General features: G+C 44.1%; 1 protein-coding gene across 4 annotated transcripts in view; it reads left to right on the plus strand.

The window, feature by feature from the left end:
- Positions 1 to 17,526, plus strand: part of Znf462 (zinc finger protein 462) — a 136,858-nt gene that overhangs the window by 66,966 nt on the left and 52,366 nt on the right. For 2 of the 4 annotated variants that reach the window (XM_026786575.1, XM_026786574.1), the window contains exons 5-7: positions 629 to 915; positions 4,030 to 4,148; positions 7,299 to 7,490. In XM_026786575.1, coding sequence (XP_026642376.1) covers positions 629 to 915; positions 4,030 to 4,148; positions 7,299 to 7,490 — 598 coding nt within the window. The remainder of the gene's footprint in view (positions 1 to 628; positions 916 to 4,029; positions 4,149 to 7,298; positions 7,491 to 17,526) is intronic. The other 2 variants (XM_026786576.1, XM_005362195.3) reach the window with 2 other exon arrangements.

Consider the following 17,526-nt stretch of genomic DNA (forward strand, 5'->3'; position numbering starts at 1 on the left):
AGAGAGAGAGAGAGAGAGAGAGAGAGAGAGAGAGAGAGAGAGAGAGAGAGACTGGGCCTGACATGAACTTTTGAAACATCAAAACCCTTCCCCAGTGACAAACCTACAATAAGGACACACCCCTGATCCATCCAAAAATGGTTCATCAATTAGGACTAAGCATGCAATAAATGAATCTACAGGGGCCATTCTCATCCAAACCACCACAGCTAGACCACGCTTTTCCCCTTCCCTCCCGCTCCCCTCCCCTCTCTCTCCAGGTCCCCTCCTTTCTTCTTTTAGAGCTATAATCCTAATCCAACTTTGTTTTGGAATAGAGATCACAATTTAAAATTTCTTTCTAAGACTGGTAATGAATAAACCGTCTTTATTCAGACCAGGAAAGCCCATGTCACATGTCTCAGGCTCTCTAGTTCCAAAGTATGTCACCCCAAAACCAGCACTGCTGTGAAAGAAATGATACTCAAGCTTGCCCTCCTTCAGTGGGGAACCAGAGAGGCAGAGGAGAGAACGTTGCCAGGAAATGCTGACAAGCTTGGGAGATTGACGGGTAAAGAAGGAAGCCGGGGTGATAACAATGGATATTTATTTTGTTGGTGGGGCATGTGTGTGTGTGTGGTTCTCTTAGCAGGAGGCTGAGGACCCTTCCCACTTATTCCTGGATGGAGTGGAAGCAGCCAGAGACGACAGTGGCACCCTGGTGGGCCGGGTGGATGGTGGACACTGCTTGCTTGATGGAATGTTGGAGGATGAAACCCGCCCGGGGGGATACCATTGCAGTCAATGTGACCGAGTCCTGATGTCCATGCAGGGGCTGCGTTCTCATGAGAGGAGCCACCTGGCCCTGGCCATGTTCACCCGCGAGGACAAGTACAGCTGCCAGTATTGCTCCTTTGTTTCTGCTTTCCGACACAAGTAAGTGTCACTGGGTCGTCTGCCGTGGTCACTGGGAGAGGATATTTTAGAGAAGGTAGCCAAGCTGCAGCAGGAGACAGACAGACACTCAGATGAGCATGAAAGCTCAACTCCCAGTCCCTACATGTGCTAAGGTGTCCCCAAACAAAGAGGGACCTTGGCCCTGACTCTTGCCATCTATAAAATGGGCCTAAGAAGAGTATTGATAAGATGACATAAGATTTGGCCAATATAGGCATTTAAAAATCGGGAACTTGTGGAATTGTTATGGTTTACCCAAGGGAAGAATTTTTTACTGCTAGGGCCTTCAAATATTTAGCCAAAAGTTGAGTATCATTTGAAGAAGTCAAATTCTATTTTGGAAGTTGAGGCATGAAATGGGCAAATGAGTCCTGTTAACCAGACTCAAGTCACTGGAAGGTAACAAGGCTGTGGATACTAAGGAGATTGCTTGGGGAACAGTGAGGTAGAGAGGTAGGGGAAGGCACCTCTTGCCAAGCTTGGTAACCTGAGTTCAGTTCCAGGGACTCAACATGGAGAAGTCAGGAGAACTGACCCGTGCAAGTGGTGGCCTGACTTCCTTATGCATGCTGTGGCAAGTGTGTGGTGTGTGCAAAACAAACTCTTCTTCTTCTTCTTCTTCTTCTTCTTCTTCTTCTTCTTCTTCTTCTTCTTCTTCTTCTTCTTCTTCTTCTTCTTCTCTCTCTCTCCTTCAAATTGTTAAAAAAACATTTCTGGGGAGTCTAAGAAGCGGGAATGTACCATGTCCCGTCACCCCACCATAGCTTTAAAAGCGGGAATTTGGGATGATGGGGGGGGTGGTTCTGAGAAGAGTAAACTTTTTGTCGCATAAATTTTCTTCCTCTTAAGGCTGGCAGAATATTGAAGGTAGCTAGCTTAACTTTTATTCCTGCTGCAATTGAAAATCAGTGAGACTTGTTCACTTCAAGGAAACCAAGTACAGACGGAACTCTCGAAAGCAGAGGGAGGCCGTGTGTCTCAGGAGAGCAGGGTAGACGGCATACTTTTTATTCTGGTCCAGAGCCTATCATCTAATCCGTACTGCAGCACTAAAACTGGTGTTCTTTTCAGTTCCTTAAGTATTAAACCATACCACACAATACACATAGGCCCTCAGTAAGGTATTTTGAATAAAAGAATAATATACGCCTTGCACTCTGTCTCGGGAAAATATGAAGAAGAGTAGGATGTGATTGGCTTATGAAAAAGAATAACAGCAACAAAGGACTGGGGAGATAAGGTGCACTTTTTAAAATGAGATTTCAGTAAAGCGCTGTGAACTTTTTAATTTTTTTTAATCTTTATTTTATGTGTTTTTGCCTGCATGTAGGTATGTATGAGGGTGTTGTATCTCCTGGAACTGGAGTTACAGACACTTGTGAGCTGTCATGTGGGTCTGGGAATTGAACCAGGGTCCTCTGGAAAAGCAGCCAGTGGTTTTAACTGCTGAGCCATCTCCCCAGTCCTGAGTGCTGTGAAATTTAACAAAGAACAATGCACCTTCTGCCTGGGGGAGAGTTGGGAGGGTTTTATAGGTTATGGACATTGAGTCAAGTCTTAACATGGGAAGGTAGAACCTGCATAGTTTGAGACGCCAGGGGAGGGAGAAGAGAGGGTCCGAGGAGGAGAACATGTCAGTCTCACTGAGGCCTTACCTGGTAGTTTAAATAAGCTTTAACTTATGTGAAAAGGAATAGTGGAAGTTACCTCCTGGCTACCTAAATAGACATCCTATTAGGTTGTCTTTAAATGCCAGGAATTAGTACATTATAATTACAGTACTGGCAAAAGGAAGAGTCTGGAATGAGTAACATATTCATAATTACTAACAATTATTGCACCTGCTGATATAGCAGGCACTATCTTAAGTATCTTCAATTATTACCTCTTTCTATTTACAAAACAGCCCTATGAGCTATGGCCCCATTATCATCTCTATATTATAGATGGAAAAAGTGAGGCCTGAAGAGACTAAAGAGTTTTCCTGAGGCCAAATAGCCAATAAGTAAATAGCTGGGATTCTGTCTCAGTTGGTCTGACTGTGTAGCTCCAGCTAGGGAGATCAATTTAGAAGAAATAATAGGAGCTCATTTAAGAAGTCAGGGGACTGGCTTCAGGAATGAATCGGTAAAGACCACGTAACAAAGTAGAAGTGGCATCCAGGTCTGAGGCTGGTTGGCTGAGAGAATGGCAGGGTCGTTTGCGTAAATGAGGGGAACTGGTTTTGTAGGAAAGTGTGCTGGGTTTGGGTAGCGCGGGTTGAGTGTAGGCTTAGCTAAAGGGCATCCAGAGGGAGCTGTCCGGAGGCCATCGGTCCTGTAGCGGTGGCGCTCGGAAGAACAGTACATGTTTCGGTGGTGAGCAGCAAAGAGTTCCCTGTGAGTCACTGAGAATGGAATGCAGACCTCTGGAGTCCTGTACAAATGAGAACATCCCACACCTTGTTGGTTAGCTTTATTAGTTTTCAGACTAATAATTATTAAGAAGTGCTAGGGGTTCATTCTAATTAAGTTGTGTCCTCATAAACCGCTTCTGGAAGAGTGATATGAACAACTGTGGTTGCTGTTTACAGGCAGGGTTTCCGCTCACCCCTTCCTTGCACGTGTAATTTCTTGAAACACACTTGCACCGTGCTCTGTATGGATAGAGATCCGGGGGACAAGGCACCTGGTGGGAGCAGGAGCACGCCATGCACCTTAAACTAACTCTCTCTCTCTCTCTCTCTCTCTCTCTCTCTCTCTCTCTCTCTCTCTCTCTTCCTCTTCTCTCTCATTTCATGCAGCTATTCTAGAACTTACCATGTAGCCACGGCTGGTCTTGAACCCCTGATGCTCCTGCCTCTACCTTCCAAGTACTACAATTATAGTTATGTGCAACTACACTGGGCTTCTAGAAAGATCCTTTAATCCAGATTCTCCTGCTAAGATTCCTCTCACAACTTGGCCTCTTTATTGATTGATTGGTAATGACGCCCTGTGTCATTAGACAACAACAGGGAAGAATTGGAACAGCTTCGAAGTCTGATGTTAGAAGGGGCAACGAGAAAATGTTTGCGGATTTTTAATCCTGGTTTTCTTTTTTTTCCATCTCAAGCTTGGATCGCCACATGCAGACCCATCACGGACACCACAAACCATTCCGCTGCAAGCTCTGCTCGTTCAAGTCCTCCTACAACAGTCGGCTAAAGACACACATCCTCAAAGCCCATGCTGGTGAGTTGGTATTCGTGGGATTCTTTAGCGGCTCTTGAGTTGGCTACCTCATGGCCTCGAGTGAAATTTAAAGTCTCTTCGAATGAGCGTGATTTATTCTTGGGATGGCTGCGTGTTCAGTTTTAAAGAGAATACAAAAATAAATTTTGTTCATAAAACCAAAGTCATCAACGATGCTTTGTTTGGTTGATGCTACCAAGAACTTAGAATATGTTGGTTTGGTTTTAAAAGAAATTTCTCAATTACCTTGGCTTGATGATAGAATTATATTAAAAAGGAACTCTTATATCCACTGAGCTAACTAGCAACTGAGATAAAATGTAGCTAACAGAAAACCCAGGAAGCATGAGATTTCTCAGGAGATGCCCTTAGGTAAGCCATGTTCTTTCACTTGAGTCAAGCATGTCCAGGAGCTGTGCTGTTTCTGTCACTGCATGGTATTTGTCCCAGGTTGCACACTAAGCTGTGACAGACATCATCGTATTCAACCCTACAGCATTCCAAAAGGGGCGGCATTATGTAATTCTCTCTGTGCCTTCTGTAGCATTGGCTCTGAACAGTCTCGCAGAAGCTGCCCAGAGCCTGGCTCTTCACTTTTGCCACCCACTCATACAGAACCCATATCGTTCCTCTGCTTCATGACTGTTAAACCTGGTGAGCTGTTTTAGGGCCATGAAACTGCTTAAGTCACACAAGTATCCTTAGCCCCACTGGGGATCCGAGTTGGAGCAAGGAGGCTAGCCATGTAGGCTTGTTTCTGGTAGTATTTTTATGTCTCTGGAAAACTTCTGAAGTTCAAGGAATGAGTAACTTCAGAGTTCATCTTACTTTTAGAAACTCATGTAAATCCTAAATTATTCAGCAGGGACAGTATCCTGGTGAGCTTTTCTCATTGACTTTTGCCTTGTCAAAAGCCATTTTTACCAGTGGGGGGCTAGGTGAATGCTCTGGCCTAGGTGAAGGTCTTTAAACAGTCCAGATGCTACAACTTCAAAACACTAAGATGAGTGCATGTTTCTAGAGTTTATTAAGCTGGCTAGCCTCCTTGTGCTCAGTAGTTGACCAGAAGAAGTATCTAGAAATAAAAGCAATATAATTCTGCTGTCAGTACCCCATTGGAGCTTGACTCTGAGCCACTGAGAGATCCTTGGTTTGGAAAAATTCGTATGTTTGCTATAAGTCTTTCAATTTGTCTATTCTCAGTTAATTGTTTTATTTATTTTTATTGATGTCTATAGATAGGGTCTTGCTATATAGCTCAGAGTGGCCTTGAACTAACTGTCTCCTGGTTTTTAAGTTTAATCTTAAAAATAAACATTTAAGTAGCCAAGAGAGGGCATATCTTTAGTTCTTGTATTTGGGCAACTGAAGCAGGGGATTCCCAGAGTCCAGGAGTTTGAGCCAAGCTTCAGTAACATAGCAACATACCACTTTTAAGAAAATATGTTTTTAAAGTGCATATTTATTGAAGGAAATTTGAAAACAGAAGGAATCTATTCTGTCATTAGTAATGCTATTCTATAAAGGCTACTGTTAATATTTGATATTCCCTGTCAACTGTTTTCTGTGTAATTATTTTCCACAGTTGTGATGATAATGTCTGTAAAGTATGTTTCATGTTTCAACTCATTCTTAATTTTCTGCTTTATAACAAGTTCTCAAGGATTTAATTTAACAATGGTTCACCCAGAGCATATACCTACATTTGTCTAATTGTTTTCTTTTGTTCCAAAATCTAGGTTGTTTCATATCTTTCCCGCATAAATAGTATAATTTTTTTCATCAAATTATTTACATTCTCTGTATGTGTACCATTGTGTGTGTGTGTGTGTGTATGTGTGTGTCCATGTGTGTGTGTCCATGTGTGCACGCGAGAGCATGTGCCATTGTGCGTGTAGAAGTCAGAAGACTTCTTACAGGAGTCAGGTCTTTCTACCATGTGGGTTCCAGGATTATAGCTTGGGTCATGAGCCTTGACCTCACATGCCTTTACCCACTGAGCCACCTTGTCAGTTTACAAATAATACTAAACTCCAAATGAGTATCTCTGTATTAAGGGTGTATCCCTCCCTCCCTCCTCCCTCCTCCCTCCTTCCTTCCCTCCCTTTCTCCTTGTCTCCCTTCCTTGCTCATTGGGATTTTTGTGACCATATCTTGCTATTGCAGCCAGGCTGTCCTCAAACTCACAAACTTCTTGCTTTAGCTCAAATGCTGGGGTTATTGGTGTGAACCCCTATGCCTGGCTTGTAAGCTATTTTCTTAATACTCTCAGGAGTAGCCTTATTAGATCGGGGGCCAAATTGCTTTCTTGTTACTCTAAATGAGATTGATTTCCAGATTGATCAGACTAGAGTATATCTGTTTGATATCAGACAAACTCACTGACAACCTTCATTCTTAAAATGTAAAAAGCTGGGTTACAGCAAAGGTAAGCCAGCCACACTCTTGTCTTAATTTGATCATGGCTTTCTGGGCTGTAGTTCAGTTCAAATGCATTATTTATGGGATGCTGAAAACAGTATCCATGCTCCCCTTCTCCCTTATGCTTAACACATATAATTTTCCCTCCCAAAGACCTGTTCCATTTCGATACTGTTGTTCAGATAGGAAATGGAATTTCATGATGAGCTTACCCTCAACCCCAAATCAATGTGGGGAGAAAATGGTTAAGAATGTGTCAGATGAGGAGCTGTGTAGTTCAGCAAAATTAAACTTGAGAATCAACACAGTAGCTCTCCTGTGGATGGACAGCATGCTTGGAAAAGCCATTGAGATAAAGAATTAAATTTATTGTTTTCTGGGGTCGTCTGCAACCTGCCGTGATCGCTTTTTAGCGTAGAGAAGGAAGAAGAGATTTAACCCTTTCGGAATTAGGTGGCACAATACATGGGAACCATCCTAAAATTTCACTGCTATAGCTAGAACGGGAGACACACGGGCACAGGTGACTTTCCCATGGTGCTTCAGGGCTTCTATTTTAGGACCTGCGGTTGTGAGGATGGGCAGGGAGTTGTCCTCGGAGGGTTTCTAGACCAAGCACCCTTCAAGCGCATCTCTAGAGGGAGCCGATTAACGGTGTGGTTTTGCTTTCTAGCCCTCTTCCTCCTGACTCCCACCTTTCCTCTCTACCTCACCACCATCTCCTTCTAGGTGAACACGCCTACAAGTGTTCTTGGTGCTCCTTTTCCACCATGACAATCAGCCAGCTGAAGGAACACTCCCTCAAGGTTCACGGGAAAGCCCTGACCCTTCCCAGGCCACGGATTGTCAGTCTCCTGTCCTCACACGCCCACCACTCCTCTCAAAAGGCGACCCCCACCGAGGAAGTGGAAGACTCCAATGGTAAGAACGGGTTCTCCAGATGGAATCACCATAGAGGATGGGATGGTCTAAATTTTTTTTTCTAGAGGAAATGCTTACATGAAAATATGATGGTTCAACGAATGGAAGGAAAGGAAAACTCTGGAGTAGGAAGAGGTGCACAGTCTAAATATGCATGGTGCCCCAGTAATAATGTCCACAGATACCAATAGAGGATCGTGCTGGCTAGGATGCGCCATGCCAGTGCTGGGTAGCTGGGTTCTTCCATGGGAGATTCTCATGAGACAGGAATGGAATACAAGACAGACTCCGTGTTGTTTTGATGACTATCTCGTCTTGTAAGAAAATGTTGTGTGCAGTGTATGGAGTGTCGGTTGTGTAAGTTAGCCGGAGCTCAGCATAGATGGGAAGAGCCAGTGAATGGGGCTCTCTCATCAGGGTGGGTCACGTGACATGTTAAGAGACGTCTGTGTTTTCTTATAGCTGGCGTTTGTCGTGGAAGCATTAGTTGGGAAATGGGTTTAGAATTGCCTTGCACTGTTTCATAGTTTTGAAGGTCAGGCATGAGGAAGATGTTGAGAGATGTGCACTGTGACCAAAGCAACAGTCTTGAGTTGGAGCCAGTCATTCGGCATGGCTTTGAGAGCAAAGGGACACCTTCTGGTTTTGGTCAGACTTGGGTTGTCCAGCTTTCCCAGAATTCCTGTAGGATGGGCTCGTTAGTAGAGAATTGGAGATGATAGGAGAGCTCGGAGCTCCAACCTTCTCCTCTGATGCATGGTACCTTCCATAGCACATCTGAGCCATAACTGCTGTGGTCCATGGTTCTCCCAGGAGCTCCTCTTCCATCCATAGGAGGAGCTCAGAGACAGAAAGTGGAGCATAGGCCTGGATTCCTATTGTCTCCCTCTGGCTGTCGTATTTTCTATTCCTGTATGTGAGGTTGAATGATATGTACAAGCCTCAGCTGCTTGTCCGGAGAGACTAATGAGACAAGGTGCCCATGTCAAATGCCCGCTATGTCAAAGTGTCGGTGAGAGGCCATTTTACTTCTGTGGTTTTCATCTTTTGGTCACAGTTCTTATCTTTGGAACCATTTATAGTGAGTGTGGATTTGGGCTTATTTGTGTGAGGGCTTAAATGAAGAGGTTCTTGAAGGTGTCTCGAGACTGTGATAGCCCAGCTTGTCAACATAGACTAATTCTCAGGCTATCAAAATAGTAATGAATGATCTTTATTCGTGAAGTCTGTGAATAGGCGGGAAGAGAGGTAAGCCCTGAGATCAAAATTAAAATAAAAAAAAAAGTCTTGAGCATCAGATAGCACTGGGAACGTAAGAACTTCTGACTAACAGGGGGGTTCTTATGGTGCCTATTAGGGATTGAGCACATGACCTCCACAGATGTAGTCGTAACTGCAGAAGGAAGTCGGTGCTGTCTGTGTCTTCCGTGAGACTCTCCAGGCTACAGTGGCTTGAGAGTACCTGGGAAAGAATAAAGGAACAGCACCCTTCACCCTCCGATTCTCTTTCCTGGGTGTATTGTGACCAGAGGGCAAAAATAAAATCTGCCCTGAATTGTAAGGTTTTTATTAATGTGAATTTTAATTAATTTATTTATTCTTGTCTTTTAATATGAAATGGAAGCTATCCTCCTGTAGCCACTTGGGTGAAACTGATCCACTTAAGTACTATTCCTGGTAAAGCCTTTTCCACCCAGTATCAAACATTCCTTCATCTCCCTTGCAAGTCTGGTCTTAGTCCCGGGATAAGGGGATCCTTGGTCTCTGTCCCTGGATAAGGGGATCCTTGGTCTCAGTCCCGGGATAAGGGGATCCCCTAGAGTCCCCACTCATTCCTTTTCACCCAGGCTAAAAAGTTGGGTGCTGCCAACTCTCCAAACCTGTGCTGGCTACAAGCTGGTCTAGGCAGAGACAAACCCTAAACAAACACAAGACGGTTCTGGCCCTCAGAAAATGGCACCAGAAAATGAAATGCTTGGAAGACATTGGCTCGCACATCTGAGCTTACTACAGCCCCACGCCTGAATGAAGTACAACCTTCGTGTGTGTGTGTGTGTGTGTGTGTGTGTGTGTGTGTGTGTGTGTGTAGGGGGTGTGTGTAGGGGTGTGTGGGTGTCAGAGTCTCAGAAGCTGGACTGTGGAGAGGGGTGGGTTCTCAACAACACGGCCATCTGACATTGAGTGACTGCAGCTCACAGCCGCGGGAAGGTAATTTCCTCTATGCGGTGCTGCTTTTTGTTTTCTGCCTCGAGAAAGGACACATTTGCTTGAAAGCTCTAGGTGGTTAACTATTTGCCCGAGACCGGCGCAAAACTCCTCGGCCCTGTACTGTTTTTAACGCACGTAAATAGCCCCATATCCAAGGACTAGCCACGATTAGTTTAATTTGATGACAAAAAAAGTTGATTAGGAGGTGGGCTGAACAGAAAGGAGGCAGCGGATAGGCTGTTCTAGTGAAGGAATAATTGTGTGGACCGAGTAATTAATAGTCTATGCGTTCAATAAGTATTTTCTTCAAGCCCTGCTTTAGATCTTGCATTGTTTAGCACGGCCAGGAATGACTTAGGAGGCCCACGCTAGGAGGACAATTTGCCAGGCAGCTCGTGGCGGATTCCTAGAAACAGCTCAGACTGGAGGACGGAAAAACAGCTGTGGGGCTAGACGGTAGCCTGTAAATCATGCTTTGAATGGTGTTTGAAACACACATGTGAAATCCAATTGCACATTTTAATAGGGAGAAGCTGTGGGGCTGTTGGCTCTCATTTAGGGTTTCCCACACAGCAGATGCCAGGACCCTGTGAATGCATGAACCAAAAATGTGTTGCAGGCCTAGGGGGAGTGGAGATCCATAAACCCAGGGAAACGGCCAGCATGTCCTGGGCTATCTAAATCCCTAGTGAGCCATGAGAGTAAAACGAGTTGACACGCTCGCTGCTGTTTTGCAGTGGGCAAACGCTTGCTGTCTTGAGAACAAGCCAGTTCTTTCTGGCAGAGGGAAATAGTCCGGGGAAGGGGGGGGGGGGAGGTTCTCTCTCTGCTCATCTCAATACTAACCCAGAGGGATGCGCTGAATGAGGGGGGGGGAAGCTGAGAAAAGAAAACTGGGAGGTGGAGGGCAGCCCTCAACCCCAGCTGCCTGGCCACACACCTGTTCCGCGCTTCAGCAGGGCTCCTGGGCTCTGAGCTGTCAGTCTTAACGTGTTTCACGACTCCTCTAAATACTTTGCATGATCAGTGGTTAGGAAGAAAAGCGACGGCTGTGTGTGGTACTGGTTTTGTGTGCTGGATAATGGGAAATGGCACTCGCTTGCTATTCAAAGCAGTGCATTAAGGGGAGACAGTGAGGTTGTCAACAGAGGGAAGTGTTCCGCAGGGGAGGTGTTTCCCGTGTTCCTTCTCCTGCCATATAAAATATAGGACTGGCTTTTCTCAGGCTGTTTCCAAGTCTCCACTTTCAGACCAGAGAACTGTGTACAGGCACAGATATAAAGTAACAAAGAAAGTAGGCCAATGGAGTGTAGCCATAAGGTTGGTTTAGGCCTGAGAAGCTACACAAGACATGAGCAGTGGATATGTAACTGGTAATTTAGCCATGTCCTCCCTTTTTTCTCCTTGAATTTCCCCTGGCCAAAACCAACCAAGCTAGCTAACAAATTGTTTCTTCTGCCTATCCAGTTCTGCCGTATGACCTTGCTTGCTTTAAGAATTAGCTACCATGAGACTCTTAAAACAGAAGATAGAACTAGAGAGAGAGAGAGAAAGAGAGAGAGAGGTGAGTTCTCCACCCTGACACTAGTTAAATACCGAGAAAAACACAAAGAATTTAATCATTATACCACTCCATTGGAGGAGTCTCTGATTTTATGAATTATTGTAAAAAGTATAATGAGCCATGAGAACTTTCTCGGTTTTGGCAATTTTGAGGTAACAGAGAAATGTAAGGAGTAATGTGATTTGTTTGTTTTTAAAGAAAGACTGGTCTTGAACCCATCATGTAGCTCAAGCTGCCTTCAAACTTACAGCTTTCAGAGCCTGGGAGTCCTGGGCTTCTGCCGCTGTTCCTGGCTGTTCTGTGACTATGTTCTGTGATCATAACATTTTCAGTTGCCTTTTGTTTTGGTTTGACCTGGTTTTTGATTTTTCGAGATTGGGTTTCTCTGTAGCTTTGGAGCCTGTCCTGAAACTAGCTCTTGTAGACCAGGCTATCCTGGAACTCAGAGAGATCTACCTGCCTCTGCCCTCCGAGTGCTGGGATTAAAGGCGTGCACCACCACCACCTAGCTTTTAGTTGCTTTTTTAAAATTCTAGATTATTTGACAAACACCTTTTTTTAAAATGAGGTATATCTTCCTGAGGAACCATAGGCGTCTCACCTCTGAAAATCCCAGTCCTCTGCCTTCACTCAAAGTTGACTTCAGTTCTTTCCCCATTGCAGAAAGCCTTCGTCAACCAACCCTGATGTTTGCTCCCCTCTCTAGCTGCTAACTTCTTCCTCCCTGCCCACACCTGTTGACTAAGCTTCACAGGGCACTCTGAAGGATTTCTCCTTGACTGCATCTTTCTATAGTTTATGACTTTTCCTTCCTTTGAAGCACGCTTTCTAAACTCTCAGGGCCCTGCCCTGATTTTTATCACTTCTGTCCCTTACCCGAAGGCTGTATTTGCACTTGTAGATGTACTATGGTTCTGTCCCTATTCTAAATGGGACAGTCAGGTAGGCATTTGGGAAATGCAGTATTCTTGTAACTGGTTTCTTGGAAGCTCCCTAGTTTTCAATGCAGTCTACTGTACTGAGTTCCCAGACTTATCTAAACTCCCCAGAGCTAAGCAAGTTTATATCCATTTAAGAGAGATGTTCAAAAGGCAACAATTTGAAGATGAAGCCTTGGGGACCGTTCTCACAGAGATGCAACCACCATGCCATAGTGAGCGAATCCGCCTTCACGTAGCATTTGAAATATCGCCATTGTTCTCTGCATGCGACTGACCATCTGTGTGGGAAGGAAACTGAAGGTTGAGACGGGGTAGCTGGAGAGGGATGGGTATTGCTAGAAGGTTGCCAGGTAACAGAACTGCCTCTTGGAGTCAGTGTATACAGTTGCCTCTTCAGTGGACAGTTTATTTTTCACGTCTCTGAACATATAATGTTTTGGGAAAAATGAATTCCAAACTCAATGATCCTATAGAGACTGAAGCAGACTCTCAAAACTCGTTGATGAGTAGGACTTTCCTTTTCCCCGAAGAATTGTCCCACCAGGCTGCTGATAGGAAATGATGTAATGGCTCTAAAAGACTCATTGGTGCAGCTCATCGCAGTCAACTTGGTTAATATGTGGAATATCCCAAGGTGTCAAATGCAAGACATGGGGAAAGTCTTAAACGCACTAGTGTGTGGGTGATGTGGGCGAGCGCAAAAAGAGGATGGTGTCGAGGCTAGCTCTAAACTATCAACGCATTTAACCTTGACCGTGGTGCTACTTGACACCTAAAAACTGAGATCCGGGATGCCTGCTTTCTGTGGAGACGCTTTTCAGGTCTCTAAATAGGTCAGACATAAAATTCAACCTTTGAGAGGATCCAATTAGTTGCTAGGCCATCGGACCTTCCACACAGGTTCCAATTGCAATCAGATTTCTCTTGGGGTGAAAAAAAAGAGAGAGAGAGGTGGTTTCTCTAAAAACGACAGTAATGAAATAGAGACTTTTGCACGAATAACTGTAAGATACAAAGATTTACATCGTTTAGAGCCTGTGGGATATAAGACATAATTTTAATGGCTTGACTGTAATTTTTAATAGGTTCAGCTGGTCTCAGAATGATGTGACCAGACACCACTAACCCTCTCTCTTTGACATCAGAATTCCTTCATAAAATGTAGTCTGGAGTTTATTTTATGCTTATTGCAAAGCATGGCAGTTCTCCTCTCCTGTAGAGTCTTCAGAGTTGGTGACTCCCCGGAAACAGAGTGGCAGCGAAGACTCTAGATTGCACTCTGTGGTCTCCAGAGGAAAAGCTCTAAGCACTGGCGTGAGTGGCAGATAGAAACCCTCCAGATTGATGATCATTTTGAACTTGATCTTGTGATAGACTCTTCCGAAGAAACCCACATGCCTGGGATTTGGAACCTGAAATGCTCTTCAATTGTTTGACAGTTGAGTTTTAATGTTTTTGAGCCAGCCACATTTGTGTGTGTGTGTGTGTGTGTGTGTGTGTGTGTGTGTGTGTGTGTGTGTGTGTGTGAAGAAATAAATAACAGTTCAAGTGTAGACTTTCAATGTCTTGGGAACCTAGTCAACTAGCCCATCCCCCTCTCCGCAAGCCAACAGGGACATTTGGTCATCAGAAATATAAATCGCCTGTTACCGAGCACACTTAGAACTAGTTCCAAGTCACACTGGAGTTGACTACGTAATTCCACATCTGTCTTTGGTAGCCGTGGTGACTAGGTGGAGACTGTCTGCTGACTTCCAGAATCCCAGGAGAAATGGGTTAGAGCAGTGGTTCTCAACCTTCCTAACGCTGTGACCCTTCAAGACAGCTCCTCATGTTGTATGAACCCCCCCACCATAAAATTCCTTTCATTGCTACCTCATAACTAACTTTCTACTGTTCTAAGTCATAATGCAATCATCTGTGTTTTCTGATGATCTTGGGTGACGCCCATGAAAGGGTCACTGGACACCTTCCCCCAAAAGGGTCCTGACCCACAGGTTGAGAACCAACAGCCTAAAAGAAAAGAAATTCTACTATGTAGAAAATACACTGAGTTATTACTCCAGTCATTTAGAGTAATATTTATTCTTTTTGGAAAGGAAAAAAATCTCTTTTCATATTATTGCCTGCCTTGAGTTTTCTGTCACAGCAGCAAAACCTTGATGTGCTACCTTGATTTTATTTAATCAAAAGCCCTTTAAGTTGTCCTGAGACTTACCTGACCCAGAAGTCCCCTCCTCTTGCAAATATGGCTGTTTAGGAGAGAATTTTACGCATGCCTCAGACAGGGTATGGAGTCCGCGAAGAACAGTAGGAACTAACTCTGATTCAGGGAGAAAGATGTGGGGTGTCACTGCTGGGGCGCAGGATATGTCCCGACAAAGACTGGCTTGTGAAAAGAATTCTTTTAAGTGCACAGTTGACAACAAGATACCAAAAATAGTTTTGGAAGCCATTACTCTTCTTCTTTTTAAAAGTTATCCAAGTTTTAATGATGTGACTGGGAAGGGATGTCGTAGTAATGTGTACATTTCTTACACCATTTAGAATCCTCTATCCCAGTGGTGATGGTGATAGTTCAACAAAAATAGAGATATAAGGGAAGGTCAAGGCAACGTGACCAGCCGAGGTTTCAGGTAGAGGATGTATTTATTTTCTGCTGGGCTCTGTCCCTTGCTACCGAGGCCCAGAGGGGAATCAGTTCTGGCCTCTGGGCTCTAATCCTTTTGCAAGCTCCACCCAGGGAGGTGTTAGGCAGAGTGCATAAGTTTCATATGGCAGCACACTGCTCCTGGGAGCCTGCTCTGGCTGCTCGGGTCTCCAGCTTCCTCGGAGACACACAGTATTCTTAGACAGATCTCACAAGCCAAGCCCCTTACATCATCTTTTATTTTCACGCAGAGCAAGTTCCCCCGCCACAACTGCAGCTAAAGCCGCTCAGACGTCAGACCTTCCCAACCCTTAATCTAGTTCTTAGTTTGTAGCATTGCTAGTGATTGTCTCCCTTTGGGCCAGAGGGAAAGCTATCCACTGTAGTTTATATAAGGACTCGGCATGTCTCCTTGTTTGCTTCCTAAGTGATTAAAAGCAATCATTTTTATTGACTTAGCTCTGCTGATTGCCTTAAATTGATCATCGGCCTTAATACCACTCATGAATGTGAGGTAAAAATGATTAATTTGGTTTTATAAGAAGGGAACTGAAGCTCCAAGAGCTGAGATAATGAGTTTAAAAAAAAAAAGTCACAAAACCTAGATGTGCTGGAGTTGGGTTTCGTGCATTAAATCCAAAGCCTGCGCTTGTCTACCTCTCCGCCTCATCAGGGCCTCACGGCAGAACTGCACAGCTAGGCAGTGAGATGGGCTAGTAATGCACACCTCTTCTTGTATGTTTGGGGGATTTTGGAATTATTCCTTGCTATTTAGAGCTTAAGTTACTACACATGCAGGTAGTATTAAGTTAAAGGACTGGAAATATGAAGTGAAAAGTTGCCTTTGTAGCCTGTGATGTGACTTGTCGCTCTGGGAAGGAGAAGGAATTGGCCCACAGAGGACGTGATGGAAGAGATGGATCTCATGCTAGGACCGAACTTCTGTCTCGCTGGAGGGGAGGGTGTGCATGAGAGTGGGGGAACGGAAGTGCAGGGGGAAAGACCATGGATTTGTTTAGGAGCAGACTGAACTGTAAAAATCAACAGCAGGGGAGACTCACTGCTGTGGAAAACACAGTATTTCTGAGCAGTAAAGTCTGTCTCTGTCTCTTCAGGAAAGAGGTTGTATTAAAAATAGGAGCAGCCTGAAGAGATGGCCCAGTGGTTAAGACCACTCTCTTCTCAAGAGAACCAGAGTTCAGATCCCAATACCCGTATCAAGCAGTTCACGACCACATGTAACATCAGCTCCAAGGGATCTGAAACCTTTTCTGACCCCTATGGGCACAGCATGCATGTGTTCATACATGCACATACATGCACACAGATGCCCACATAAGCAATAAATCTTACGAGAAACAGTGATCAGTCACAGTCATCCTTTTGATGTGCCTATATAAAATCCCCCTCCCCTCCACTGTCTGCAATATTTTTACCTACTTATGGTTAGAGAACAGTTTCATGGTCCTGCTTAGCAGAAAAGGTTGGAGTCAACTGTGAACTAGGCCCCTCTACCCAGCAAAAAGCTCTACCAATAGTTCACTGTGGACAGGCTTCACATTTATTCTGTAAATAGATGAAACAACAAAACAACTTATTTTAATTATTTTTAAAGTTCTAGAACCATGGATTGAAAATGAATTTTCCCTTTTGTGATTTTGTACTCACTTGATGTATTCCATCACTTGAACCATGTGTGTGTGTGTATACACATACATACATACATTTGAAATTCGAGAATCTAGTTTTAAAGGTAAGCAAGCCAAAAGCATTCTTTCTCAACAAGAAATACAACAAATGTTGAGTAGTTAAAGTATTTAAATGTTTCTTTTTACATGTGATATATGTACACATACATATGTATGTATGTATGTATGTGTATATTTAAGGCAGGATTCTCAGAATCATATAAGACCTTTGAAGTTTCCTACTCAAATGTTATTTTTATTTTCAGGGATGCTCATCCCTCTTCCCCCCATACTTTAATAGAACCCATATCCCTGCTATATTCTGGAAACCTAATTCATTTTAAAGCATAGCAAATTGGTCTATAAATTAAGTGCCAAAAATCAAGATTACAGACTGTCTAGCCTGTTTAGAGGAATGGGCTGAAAGTGAGATTTTGCCGGGGGATGAATACGAAGCATGTTTGATGCTTGATAGCTTTTGACCCTTCTAGCCACTTCTTCCATTTCTTGACTTACCAGATATCTGTGTAATTATCAGCTACCATATCTGTCTCTCTGACTACAAACCGTGTGCTCTCTGAGGTCAAAGACTGCTTCCTATTATTTTTTTTTTCCAGAGGCCTACCACTTGGCAGGCCATTTAATAAATATTTCTTAAATTGGCTTTAATTAGAGCTGCAAAGGGAATGACAGACAAAGAAAGCCAATGAAGCAACAGCAGCTCTCTTCTGCAGAGGCCTGGGGATTTTCACAAGTTCACCTGAGCGTTCAGAAGCTACCATCAACTGGGTGGTATTTGGAAAGGCTGGTTGGGTCTGGCTGTGTGTATCCCAGGATGTGCTGGCTTCCTGTGCCAATCACACCTTCCTCTAAGTTAACTGATTTGGGCAGCTTCTGCCCCTACTGGCACCACCATCTATGTTTCACTGTGGGGGTGTGTGTATGTGTGTGTGTGTGTGTGAGAGAGAGAGAGAGAGAGAGAGAG

The sequence above is a fragment of the Microtus ochrogaster genome, linkage group LG5, assembly GCF_000317375.1.
Source record: "Microtus ochrogaster isolate Prairie Vole_2 linkage group LG5, MicOch1.0, whole genome shotgun sequence".
In the NCBI taxonomy this organism is placed as follows: domain Eukaryota; kingdom Metazoa; phylum Chordata; class Mammalia; order Rodentia; family Cricetidae; genus Microtus; species Microtus ochrogaster.